General features: G+C 35.5%; 2 protein-coding genes across 2 annotated transcripts; both read right to left on the minus strand.

Annotated features, from left to right (window-relative positions):
- Positions 1–1,014: 1,014 nt before the first annotated feature.
- LOC144558818 (large ribosomal subunit protein uL30w-like) lies at positions 1,015–3,407 on the minus strand. The gene is made up of 7 exons (XM_078307696.1): positions 3,293–3,407; positions 3,024–3,205; positions 2,438–2,535; positions 2,286–2,343; positions 1,983–2,062; positions 1,792–1,894; positions 1,015–1,428 (listed from the first exon to the last, which is right to left on the minus strand). Exons 2-7 carry the CDS (start codon positions 3,201–3,203, stop codon positions 1,213–1,215), a joined length of 735 nt encoding a protein of 244 aa, XP_078163822.1. The 5' UTR covers positions 3,204–3,205; positions 3,293–3,407; the 3' UTR covers positions 1,015–1,212.
- Positions 3,408–11,909: 8,502 nt separating this feature from the next.
- LOC144558553 (serine/threonine-protein phosphatase 7 long form homolog) lies at positions 11,910–13,442 on the minus strand. The gene is made up of 4 exons (XM_078307397.1): positions 13,371–13,442; positions 13,021–13,267; positions 12,324–12,932; positions 11,910–12,238 (listed from the first exon to the last, which is right to left on the minus strand). Exons 1-4 carry the CDS (start codon positions 13,440–13,442, stop codon positions 11,910–11,912), a joined length of 1,257 nt encoding a protein of 418 aa, XP_078163523.1.
- Positions 13,443–13,793: the final 351 nt, after the last annotated feature.

Here is a 13,793-nt window from a genome sequence, read left to right on the forward strand (position 1 = left end):
CTCCCCTTGTGCACACTCTGTTTGTACCTAGGTTTGCCTCATGATTTCACATCCACCTTTCCTTCTCTTCAGTCAAAGTTATTCAGCATTCTACATATAGCATGACAGCGATGTAATTATGTCTCTTATAGAAATTACCCGACCAATCTTGTCATTTTATCTAGAGAAGGGACTTGGAGTCCCCTTCATGCCACGACTTCAAGAATTTTCTTATATGGTCCGCTTGCATTCCCTGTATGGTTTCCACGTGCCAATGGAAGCATGAATAAAGTCAAAACATGTACAGGTAAGTTTCATGAGAAAGGAAGAAGATTAAAAGGGCAGATTTGTACATTTAATTTTTAAAATAATTAAATAATTTAAATAAATAAATTTAGATAGGAAAGAATATCAAATTTTAATGAGGATATTGAACATTATGTGGTTTCTATGAGTTAATTGGTTATTTCAAAAGTTTGTACGGGTACACTGGAAATTTTCCCTTCAATCGAGAACTAATTTATTTTGAAGGATACAAAGCTCATTGTAGCCGTTCCTGTACAGGCTTCTACAGCAAAAGTCCGATCGATAGATATAGAAGGGAAATAGCACATTTAACACCATGGTTTAATTCTGGAGTATCTATGGTATCTGATAACTGACTAGGGCAAAGAATCTGTCATTCCTTCAAACTAAAAGTTTTGAAATCAGTAGTAGATAAAATACTAACAATTAGGCACCACATATCTGTCAAGATGGAAGCCAATCTGCTCCTTTTCTTGAGAAAAGGAGGACCCCCCTATTCTTCAATCCGAACCGTTCAACATCGATTAAACGGTTTCAATTTCTTTTTAACATGGCACAAATCTCAAAGCACAAATAAATCAGATGTAATTGAAGCTGTTTGATCGATTTTAAACAGTTCGGATTGGAGAATAGGAGGGTCCTTCTTTTCTCAAGAAAAGGAGCAGATTTCATTACCTGTCAAGATAATCATCATTTTAGTTGAGAAGTTCTACGTAGATGGTACATATATTTAAAAAATTCATATTTGATGACGGTTAAAACTAGAACACAGACAAAGGCTTGTACCATTTAAAAACCTCTCAACATAACTGGCACAAAGCATGACAAACAAATATACCTCGTCTTCAAAACTTGGCATTCAAAATTCTAACAACAAAAATGTTCGACTAAAAAAAAGATAATGCAAAATATTGCCAAGAAAAGATCTTAGTTCATCCTCCTGATGAGCTCATTGATATAGTTTTCACGGTTTCCAGCATCACCGCCTTCAACATAGTGATTTCTCTTCTTCTTGAGACCACCAAGTGGAGCTGATAGCTTGAATGGCCAGAGGAAGTTGTTGGCCTCCTTAAAGTGGGGCCCAACTGTCATAATTTCGTGCACCAAATCTTCGATGCAAATAATGCCATGAACGCCCAGAGCCTACAGAAAAGACATGCTCAATTTTATTTTTTTTCCATGGATTAATTGAATATTACAGAATTATTGATGTAATTGTTCAACTTAAGCTAGCCTAGATTGTTAGAATAAAAAAATATTAAATATTAGTAATGGTCATATAATGGTCTAGTTAATCCCCCTCAAGAAGATAATCAGTCAACTGGACAACAACCATTAACAGTAGAATAAAATTCCCAGAACAAGTAAAAGAATGTTAAATTCAAGGAAGTTCACACACAAAACAGACAAACTGACTCGCAATGTTCTCATATTATTTATATGTCAAATTAAACAGAGGCCATATATGAACACAGTAAAACTACAAAGGTGCATAAATAAGAGTACCTGCTCAATGACAGAGTTGTCAGCAAGTGGGATTCTCTGCTTGTTGAGCTTTCCATATCCCCTCTTGTAGATCAGCTCTCTGACACTCTTCAGATTGGGATACCTAACAACAACCAAAAATATCTTGTCAATGAAAATTTCTTCCGTATGAAAAGTTTCAGAAGAAACATGTTCATGGTGATCGAAATTACCCATAGGTCACATAGGGCTCAACACGTCGCAACATGTTGATGGTGGCCTTGTTGACCTTCAGGAAGACACCATTGAAGATCTGCAGCAGCAGTAAAGAATTAAGTATGTCTTTGTAATAATACAATAATTTGCTACAAATGGTGAGCTTGCGTCACAAGCTATAACTAGACCTAACTATTGAATTCAATACAAGCCCAAAAAGAAACAACATTAATCTTCCAACAAGAACCAGTATGGATATAGCAATAATGATCAATTAATAATTAAGCACCATAAATATCGGTCTGGAAATTCTGCAATACCTGTCTAAGACGGAGAAGCTGTAAGATCTTCCTGGTCTTTGGGTGCATCGCATTGATACTACATAGGAAATGATATGACAGTTCTAATTAGTTAAAATTCATTGATGTTTGACAACAAAGGGAACAGCCACCAGAAAATCCAAAAACAATACCCCCTGATACGAACGATGAACAGCAGCTTGGCTTCAGGGCTGACGTAGAAACCACCCTTCAACCTTGCCTCCCTCTTGAGCTGGACAAGCTCCTTCTCCTATTGAGAAATAAGAAACAAACTACACATTATTAACAATACTACAAAGTGCAGAAATAAATAGAAAGTCATATTTAACTTGATTATAGAATCCTATAATTTTCTGATTTACTCTAAAAAGTGTGTTATAAATAGGTTCAGTCACCCACTGATCACCACCACAACAACGGTTTAGCTACTTAATCCAAAATATGAAGGATCAAGATTAAGAACATTCCTGTGAATTTATTTCATAATACAAGACAAAGCTAACAGGAATTTGTAATCTTTCATAGCTACAGTTAAAGAAATATAGTATAATTGGTAACATTGGTAATATATTTCGAAGTGGGAAATCAAGCAATCTGACATGTATAAATCAGATAATTTACATTCTGACATCAAAAACGCATTTCCCAGTCTATACCGTTAGGCCACGAAATTAGCTTGGAAATACTTATACAATCTAAGAAACTTATACTAGCTAGCATAGAGAACATAATTGATACCTGAGCTTCGTACTCCTCGGCGTACTGACGAGCTTTCTGAACGATCACCTTCTTCTTTTCGCGCGAATCCTGGCGCTTCTTCTCCAACGCCTCCTTCTTCTCTAGAGCCCATTGCTCCTCTCTCTTTCTTTTCTTCAATACCGACTCGGGCACCACCTTCTGCTCCACCGCAGCCGACATCTCTATATCAATTCAACGCAAGATTCAATATCTCGATCCGATCTAACAAAATGCAAAGAAAAAATGATATACGCTTAGGATTCTATTACCTGCTAAGTAGATGGCGTCGTAGAGGATGAGGAGGAAGAGAAAACAGCGGAGGCGCAGTGATGGCCGATTTTAATATATAAGGGAAGGGAGGTCACGTTTAGGGTTTGTCAAAACCCTAGATATAATGAAATCGGGACCGTCCGATTGGATCGTCATCTCCGTGGCTGATACGATGCATCCATCAGTGTGCCGAATATATGTTAAGTGGGGCTTAAACATTTATTTTTGAAAACTTGTCGAACGCAATGCTTGTGGCCCATGGGTCCTTATGTCAGAATTATGTTATACACACTGCACCTACAGAATCTGCTACAGGAAATTACTGATGTGGAACCAACAGATCCGTGTTATCGTTTCTCGTGATAAGAGAATTATAATGAACCATCACTTGGGCCCAAACTATAGTTCTTAGCCCAATAAGAGTGATTATGAGTTCAGATCGAGCCCAGTTCAAATAGATCACGTGGCTGAACTAATTAGCTATTTATCGGCCCAATTAAAGAACTACTCCGTTATTTTTTTCTCTTCGAAGGAAACCCGGAGAAAAGCCATGTTTATTTCAACAAGTTGAGTGGAAGAATTAGGCCGTGGCGCTGAGAAACTGAGTGAAGAATTTTTTTAATTTTTTTTCTCAATTACATTTAATGGTCATATTAATACTTAAATTTGGTATTTCTTAAAATACAGATTTAAAGCCGTGGATATATATATATTTTTTTGTTATTTTGATTTACTCTTTGGAAACCAAGGAACCAAATCTAGCATTGAGTGTTATCTATAGAGGAGTTTATTAATTTAAATACTTTCTACCTAATTAAGTTCTTCAGGATACCTTCTTTCTCTTATGATGCAAGAAAGCGCTGTTCATTATTCTCTGTTAGTCCTTTATTTTGACTGCAACAGTGGATAAGGAATGTAGCAAAAGCAAAGCACAAGAGCATAAAGAAAATACATCATTATCCATATTAGATTTTGGCATCACAACCAAGTCAAGAATATAACCTCCCTGCTACTCATGGGCAGCATGTAATGTGTGTGGGGGGGGGGGGGGGGGGGGCAATGCCCTCCCTCTCCTGAATTTTGAGTTTTAGTGGTGATCTATTGGTACTGATCGATTCTGTCTCTCTTGAAAAAAAAATTTGCCTCTATGGATGTTTGATTTGTAATCCAGGTTAAATTTAGTGTTAAAATAAATTTCTTGAAATATGATTGGTAATTAAAATTATAAGTTAAAGCATTATAAATTACAAGTCAGAGCATTGAAAAATATAAGTCGATCAAAGTATTGTTTTTTTTTTTATCGAGTACCCAATTAGTTAATGGGTTTAAATATAATTAGCTATTTAAATCCAATTCGATATTTTTTTGCTTCTCTGAATATGACAACAATCTAAATCATTTTTATTTGAATCGTTTTCATTAAGGAAAAAATAAATTATATGAAACTGAAGAACAGATCAAATTCTCTATGAGAAGTGACAAATTAAAAATTCGGATGAGAAGTCTTTTATATACACTTAAAGGTAGAGAAATTGTCATTTTATCATTATTTTAAAAAATATAGTTAAATAACTATACATGAATTTCGAACCGTTAACTTAACACAGTGGTGTTAACTGTCTCTTTACGAAGAAAATTCAATTCTCGCAAAAAATATCTAAAAAAATACTAGAACATTAATAAAGTTATTCCAAGCTTCTGTTATAACATTAATAAAGTTATTCTAAGTGTAACGACCCGTTAGTTCCTCCGAAAACCGCGTAGCTTTTGGAGATTCCATTCTCTTCAAATTAAATAATTACTAAATTGTAGATTTGGCTCTTAATTAAATAGACTTGAAATTTGAACATACATCCCTAAATTAACTTCAAAAATTGTACCAATTAACTTCGCCGCGCGCAAGCATAACTGTTTTCACATTTTTCTGTCTTCTCAATTATAAATAAATAAAATATTAAAAATCTAATCATTGAAAACGTTATTACATGAATGAGCTAGCTAGCGTGTTACTAACTTGCCAAAATGGTAGCCATTTTCTGATTTTCAGGGGTGGATCTAAATTAAATGAAAGGCATCAGAAATCTGGCTGAGTTCATCACGGAAGCCGTGTGGGCTCTCTCATTACTTCCATTTTCTGATTCTACGTTTTGGTAGCAATTTTTAGGTCCCGCCGCGCGTCCCAGCGCAAGCATGCATTTCTTGAGGATTGAGAAAAGACCTGGTTGACACTGTTAATTGCTTTCAGAAAAACTTTCGAATTTGTTCATGCAAAATCTTAAAAAAAATATATCACGCATACCCATTCCTAGAGTGTGAAAAATGGCTCAGTGGAGCCGGCTCTATCACGGAACGGCATGGTACTCATGTTAAGTATGTGCTGTGACTTGCGTGTCGCGTGTTGTGACTATCTTTTGAAACTTTGTCACGTCACTGCACGTTATATGAAAGATCTAGTCATGACACAGCACGGCATCTAGTCACGCGAGTCATGTATAATTAGACATATTAGATAATGATTAAATGATGAATCTTGAAGAAATTAACTTAAATTATGATTAAATGGTCATGCGAGGCATGTTTGAGCACGGCATGACTCATATGGTGTGGCGCTATTCGTGTGCCGTAATCACCTCTTGATATTTTAGTCACGGAACGTGAAAATTATCTTGATCACCGCACGGCACGGCACGAGACCAAAATCACGACATGTGAATCACAGCATGACACGACACGACACGTTTTTTCCACTCCAAAAAAAATGGAAGTCGTGTGTTCACTATAAAACACGAGAATTTATTGTCTTTTACAAATATTCTCCTTTAATTTGAGAATTTTCATTTAATAAAAAAATAAATTATAAATTAACAAATTGTAAAACGAGGGTTCAGATGTCTAGTTTTATGTATTTATGTGCCTCCATTTTTAGTTTTCTAACAATAAATTTTTTAAAATTTATATGTCAAAATTAAACATTAGACTTGGTCTATATTTTTTTTCTCTACATACACATAATAAATTATCATTTCTGAGATTTCATTTTATATGAATCAATAAGTTAAAAGATTAACATCCATAAATTAGTTTCATTAATATTTTTTTTGTAAGTAGCTGATACTGATTAAAACAAACTTCAAATGTTATAATTGTTTTACATGTGTATAGAGAAAACAATTAATATGGATCATCTATTCATATATAACTGTTTTATTTTAACATTTGAGTTTAAAATTTAAATTTATTAATATTTTAAAAATAAAAATATGATGGAGACATAAAATAAAAACATTTAAACTCTCCCCTTATAAAATTAAGGAAACTGAAAATTTAAAATCCAATATTCCATCCATATATTTAATCGATTTAATCGAGAAAGACGAAAACAAAAGGAAAACACATGTCATGACTTCAATGTCTGGCTCTTGAAGTTTGAAAATCCGTTTTATCTCTCTAATTTTAATAAAAAAAAATATTAGGACGGAATTTAAAAATCCGACTCTTCTTAGAGCCGGACAAAAAATCAACGACTTCACAAAAAGACTATTTTTCGGCACGTGTCGGATAAAAAACGGTCATGTAAAAATAATTTTAAATTTGTACTTTCTGACATTTCAAATTTGGTTTAATATCATTTAGAGATTCATTAATTTGAAGTTTTATATTTAATTATTTATTAAATAGAAGGTTTCTTCTTCTCCTTATTAGATATTTCCTTTGCGAAGTAGCTTTTTTTTTTTTTTTTTTTTTTTCAGAAATCGAGCCGCTGTCAAATGGATGTATATAAAGAAGGAATGAAATTCGCTGCTATTCTTTTTCCGTAAACAGTAACCTTGTTATCTCTGTTTTTCTTAATTCAACAGTACATTTTTTTTTCGGGAACGAATCTCAAAGCAACTTTTTTAAAACTTTTATGTGCACGCATCTCGAAACAATTCAATGACTGAATTTGAAAAAACAGAAATAGAAAGAACACTGTTCATGAACGAGAATAACAACAGATTTTGATCCTATAAAGAAAAAGAGAGAGAGATAGGTTACATCAGTTGTTGTCGCATGCTACAGTGCCATGCATGCAGACGTCCCCATTCCCCTTACATCAATATTATATATATTCATTCCTATCTCCCAACTAATTAAGTAACTATCTAACAGTATATTTTCCAGAGGGTTGCCTCATGCATGTATAATATTCCAACCTGCTACGTACAACATCTACAGCTAGCACTCACTTATAATTTGTTCTCAAAAACTCTCAAGTTTCTTTTCTTCCACATCGTCCAGCATGCATGTACAGGAAATATATTAAACACAATATATATATATAGGTCATAGCCTTTGTGCATTTGCTGCTCTTCTTATTAATATTCTCTCAGAGGCCATCCAAGTGTCATGAACAGTGTAGCAGAGGGAACCCAGCCAATACAGTCACCTTTCTCCATATATATATATATATACTTGCGATGCGATCATGCGAAGCTGCACTGAAATAAGAGGTGCGTGGGGCTGTTTCCTGATGTTCCCCATCAGCCATCACACATAACACATAGGACAGTACTCGAATTTTTTTCATAAACCATAATTGAAAAATAGATTTTTAGGGAACCAATATGATTACAATTTTTTTTTCAAAAACCATAAGGACCGTGGGAACCTCACGGTCTGGGTTTTTTTTTTTTTCCAGACCGTGTGCTTCTCACGGTCTTGCAAAAAATTGTTTTTTTTTTTTTTTTTTTTTATTTGTCCACACTTGCACCAAAACTGTCACAGAAGATCCGGCCTGGAAATCAAGACCGTGTGCATCCCACGGTCTTAACAATTCCAATCTCAAGACCGTGTGCATCCCACGGTCTGGAGAAATTGAAAGGGAGACCGTGTGCTTCCCACGGTCTGGCCCCCATTGGTTTTTTTAGCCCGGTTACCTCTGCTTCTTGCTCGTGGATCTCCATTTTTTTCATCTTCTCTCTGTTTTCTCTCTTCCTTTCTTTAGCTAAATTTTTTTTTGTACTCTCACAAGTAGTGTGTTTATTTTTTATAATTAAGTAAGTTTGTATATTTTTGAAAGAGGAACAAAAAGAGCTTCAGATCTACAAAATTCGTTAGGTATGTATTTGATTCTTTTATTTTTGATAAATAATCTATAATTAGGAATAAATGAGTAGAATAAATTGTTTATGTAGTATAAATGGTTTATGTAGTAATTGTAGTATAAATAAATGGTTTATGTATAATTTTGTATTTTTTGTAGTATAAATGGTTTATGTTGTAATTGTAGTATAAAAAAATAGTTTATGTAGTAATTTATTTGCATGTAGTAATTGTTGGATGATTTATTTATTTGCACATTTTATGTAGATGCATGGTTTATGTACATGTAGTTATTTTAGTGTATATGCATGTAGATTTTTTTAGTGTAGATGAATGTAGTAATTTTTGGATTATTTATTTATAGTTTATGTAGTAATTGTAGTATAAATAAATGATTTATGTATAATTTTTTCTTTTTGTAGTATAAGTAATTGTAGTAAGTTTATTTTTTCAATGACGATGATATTTTAGGTTGTAAAATTGAAAATGATATCGATTATTGATTGTGAATTTTTTTTTGTTCAGATAATGTCTCAAGTGATAATAAATGTTTATTATGGATGTGAAATTTCAGACGCACCGACCTGCACATTTCCTGTTACTAATTCAACCAGTCTTCATGAGCTAAGAAAACATATATATGTTAGTATTCATTTGCTCCCTAGTCAGTTCGATCTAACAATCAAGGCTCGTTTGAACACGGCACCACCTGGCTCAGCAGAGAAATACCAGTTATTTAGCGTAGACGAGGAAACGATATGGCACATGATGCTTGAATATGCCACTCCGGTACTGAATTTTAAACTTCTTGATTTAGTAGTTGAGTCAGTACCAGTTGATAGTCATACCAATTATGACCCATATCCGGGTAGTGTACCTGGAAGTAGTAGAGACACAACGGTGTCTGATTCACCCATATATTGTGATGACCCACCCGAAATACCGATAGTGGATGATTTGGTAACTCGTTTTAACGAGATGAATAATAATACTAGCTCAGACACAAACTCTAGCTCAGACACAACCTCTGACCTTGGTGGCTCAGCTGTGGGGGAAGATGATATGGCTGAAATGGAGGATCAAATTAGAATGCAAGATGTAATGAAGGAGTGGGTAAATTCTATTCCCTTTATTAATCGAGGATTGCAGCATCCTTTTCCAGCATTTAATGATGATGTGCCGATGCCGTACAAGGATGAAGCATTTTTTGGTTATCCACCCAGAATTGACGGTCAATTTTCAGAGGGACAAATGTTTGACTCCAAAGCCGATCTTAAATCCCAGTTGGGTGCATTTGCCCTAGAGAATAACTTAGAATTACAACAACAATATACCAATCGTACTGGTTATGTAGTTGTATGTAGAGCAGAGGGGTGTCCATGGAGGGTGTACGCAAAAACGACTGAGACGGGAAATTGGACAATTGCAACAAACCGAGACGAGCACAATTGTTACAGTATTGCTTGTAAAGTAGACAGTCGTCAGCTGACTGCCAGGATGATTGCAGATATAATCAAACCTGGTTTGAAGGAGGACCTGGAGATGTCAATTAAAGCATGTCGATTTGCAGTTAGAAATATATACACAATGGTTGAGCCTTCATACAACAAGATTTGGAGAGGGAGGGAGTTGGCTATTGCTGATTTATTTGGTTCTTGGGAAAAAGCCTACGAATTGCTACCTTCCTTGCTCGGTGCAATCCAGATGTCTACCCCAGGAACAAAATACGTAATTGAGCACGAACCATCTACAAAAATGGGCATCCGCATTTTCACCCGTGTGGCATGGGCTTTCGGTCCATGCATTGAATCCTGGCCATATCTCCGACCAGTTATAAGTGTAGATGCTGGACACCTATCCGGCAGGTATAGAGGGAAATTATTCATGGCATGCGCTTATGATGCAGAACAGCAATAGTTGAGCGCACATTTTACAAAATTGTGGATTGGTATGTGAAAAGAGGTAAGGTCGCTCAACAGTGGGTTCATAGAGGAATGAGATTTTCAAATAACATATTATCAGTTTTACAATATCGGACTTCAAAAGGATTAAAGCATGTAGTGATACCAATGGGACCCAACGTTTTTGAGGTTGTAGTTCATGATGGAGTCGTCAGAACGGTATGTCAGCTGTTTACTTAAATTATCAGTTTAAATTTATAAATGGTAACATTTAATTATTTTAATTTATTTATTGTAGGGAGTGAATGGAGACATGAAGTATGAAGTTAGATTTTCATTTGGAGAGATGGGGATGCCTGTTTGTCAGTGTCAAAAACCGCAATTTACTGGCATTCCTTGCGACCATGTCCTAGCGGTGTGTTGCAAGTTACGTCTAAATTCGACGAATTATGTAAGCCACTATTATAGCGTTGAAAATTATGTCAACACCTGGAGAGGTAATTTTTCCGGCTTTGGTAATGCCCACAATTGGCCATTTGAAGCTGGAGCACCCACAATCAGGCCGGACCCAAACAAAATTAATAAGGGTAGGAGGAAGCACAAGAGAATTCCAAATTCTATGGATGATATGGAAGCTCGAATTAGGTCTCGTAGTTCAGTACATCGTCCAGGGGGATCAAATAGAACAAGAACTTCAGGTTGGAATTTACATAGTGAATAAGTGAATATTTTAATTATTTGATACATGTAAACATTTTTCTGTTATTATTTCTTAGGAGCAACTGGTGGAAGACGAAAAAGCGTATCTGGTCCACGTCCAGAGGCATCCGCTATGTATGCAGAGGCAACTGCTACACATGGTTCACGAAGAAGCGTATCCGGTAGCCGTCCATCTGGTAGCCAAGCAGAGGCATCCGGTAGCCGTCCATCTGGTAGCCAAGCAGAGGCATCCGGTAGCCGTCCATCTGGTAACCAAGCAGAGGCATCCGGTAGCCGTCCATCTGGTAGCCGTTGGAGTAGAATATTTAGACGTGGTAAACACTGAAAAAATTTGTGGCTGTTCTGACCTTTGCCCATTAATCATTAAAACTGTACTTATCTGTAATATTTTTGTATAGAGAACTTATGTTTTCTGGAAACTAGACTTCCATACCTTTAATTTGGTATAAAGTATATCAAAATCCATGTAGCCGTTTGCTCTAAATCGAACTTTTAATCTGGTCAAAAACTGGGACTGCTTGACTGGAAAAATTTGTGGCTGTTATGACCTTTGCCCATTAATCATTAAAACTGTACTTATCTGTAATATTTTTGTATAGAGAACTTATGTTTTCTGGAAACTAGACTTCCATACCTTTAATTTGGTATAAAGTATATCAAAATCCATGTAGCCGTTTGCTCTAAATCGAACTTTTAATCTGGTCAAAAACTGGGACTGCTTGACTGGAAATTTTCAAGTGTTACACTAAGCATAACTAAGCTAAATAAAATAAATAAGTTAAACATAAACTAAATAAACTAAACAAGATAAATAACAAAACATACACTAAACAAGCTAAACAACTACACTAAGTCTTCGTCTTCATTTATAAATTCTCTGTCCTTAGCATGTCTGAATTTTGAGTCGCTATATCTATTGGGTGGTTTTTTTTTCCGTCGAGGAGGATTTGCCATTGATGGACCGGCACCACCGTCTCCTAGGCCATTTGCGGAAATCCTCAAGTAAGCTGAAGGCTGGCGGAGTCGGCGGAGGAATTGCCTGAAATAATCCGAACTGTCGGAAAACCCTCTCGGGAAGGTGATACTCTACCTCCCAGAAATGGATGCACCACACGCGACATGGAAAGAACGCCTGGTCTCTTATCCAGTGCCAGTGCATTATGTTTTCGTAACCTCTGTACGGCGTCCAATTGACAACATTGGACTTCAAACGCTCAAACTGATCTCGATAATGCGATGTGCCTAAGTTGTAAACACATGACAATTATAAGTGTACATTCAACACATACTTACATGGAAAAACCTAATATTTATTATTCAAATGTACCTTTCTTAGGGTTACCCTTCCATCGAAGCGGAATAGTCCATTTTGCTCCATAAGCCTGTCTCTCATCCACTGGTTCGTTGTTAAATGGTAAATCATGTGGTCTGGGCCGGCCTATAGGAAATCGGGTCCAAGACCACATCTGCAGCAGTAGTAATGGACCATTAATTGAACTTGCTTTATATCTGCATGCCCGTGACAACTCCCGATATAGGCATGCTAGTACAGCACCTCCCCAGTTGTAATAATTCTGACCTCGAGGTCCCAAATCCTCCAGAAATTGTAAATACATTAATCGAACGGAGCTTGAATTCGAATCGGGAAACATTATAGTCCCGAACAACTCCATAGCATATGCTCGTGTGTGCTGATCGATAACATCCTGGTCCTCCTCTTCATCCAAATCCGCATTTGCAAAAATTTTCCTCAACCATGCAAGACGCACATAGTTTTGTAAAATTGTTACTTTCTCATTGGGTTCACCCTTATTCTCCACCTTTTTATGATAAAAATCATTATCATCCCATTCGTAACCATCATACACTTCCTGTCCTAGGCAATCTAGGATCAATTGTGACCAATTGTCATCAGTACATCCAGAAATAGGCTTCCCTGTCAACATAGATGTTAAATAAAATTATACTAGTACAAATTTTCATTTAATGACAAAAATTTAAATTAGCAGCAAAAAATATTGTACCGGTAACAGATAAGCCCCACAAACAGCTGACATCTTCCAATGTCACCGTGCACTCCCCTACCGGAAGATGAAAACTATTTGTCTCGGGCCTCCACCTCTCCACGAGAGCAGTGATCAACTCTCTATCAACCTGGCAGTGGTGGACTTCGACCATCTGATATAGTCCTAAATTCTTCAGACCTTCTTTCATAGTTTCATGGTAGTCAATGTGCATTTGCAAAGCTCCAGGACGCAGTGCATGATCAGGCTGGAACAATAATTTTAATGCAAAAAAAGTTTAACCAAAAATTAAATTTCAATTCAAGAATTTAATAAGTAAATTTAAATCCAAACCGATATTGAACAAACACCTTTACAGATGCCGCATGTGATTGATGTTGTGCATGAGGCAATTGCAATAAAGATTCTTCACTTCTTTGCATTTTTCACTGCAATATAAATAAATACATACAAAAAAAATTAACATTCAATATTGACATGCATAACATGCAAACCCAATCAAATATTCACATTCATTCTATTACTTTACATTATTTATGCTACATTCATTCTATTACTTTACTACATTCATTCTATTACTTTACTACATTCATTCTATTACTTTACATTATTTATCCTACATTCATTCTATTACTTTACCACATTCATTCTATTACTTTACATTATTTATACTACATTCATTCTATTACTTTACTACATTCATCTACACTAAAAAAAACTACATGAATCTACACTAAAAAAAATTACATGCACATAAAATATGGAAATAAATA

Source organism: Carex rostrata, chromosome 8 (assembly GCF_964058835.1).
Source record: "Carex rostrata chromosome 8, lpCarRost1.2, whole genome shotgun sequence".
NCBI classification, from domain to species: domain Eukaryota; kingdom Viridiplantae; phylum Streptophyta; class Magnoliopsida; order Poales; family Cyperaceae; genus Carex; species Carex rostrata.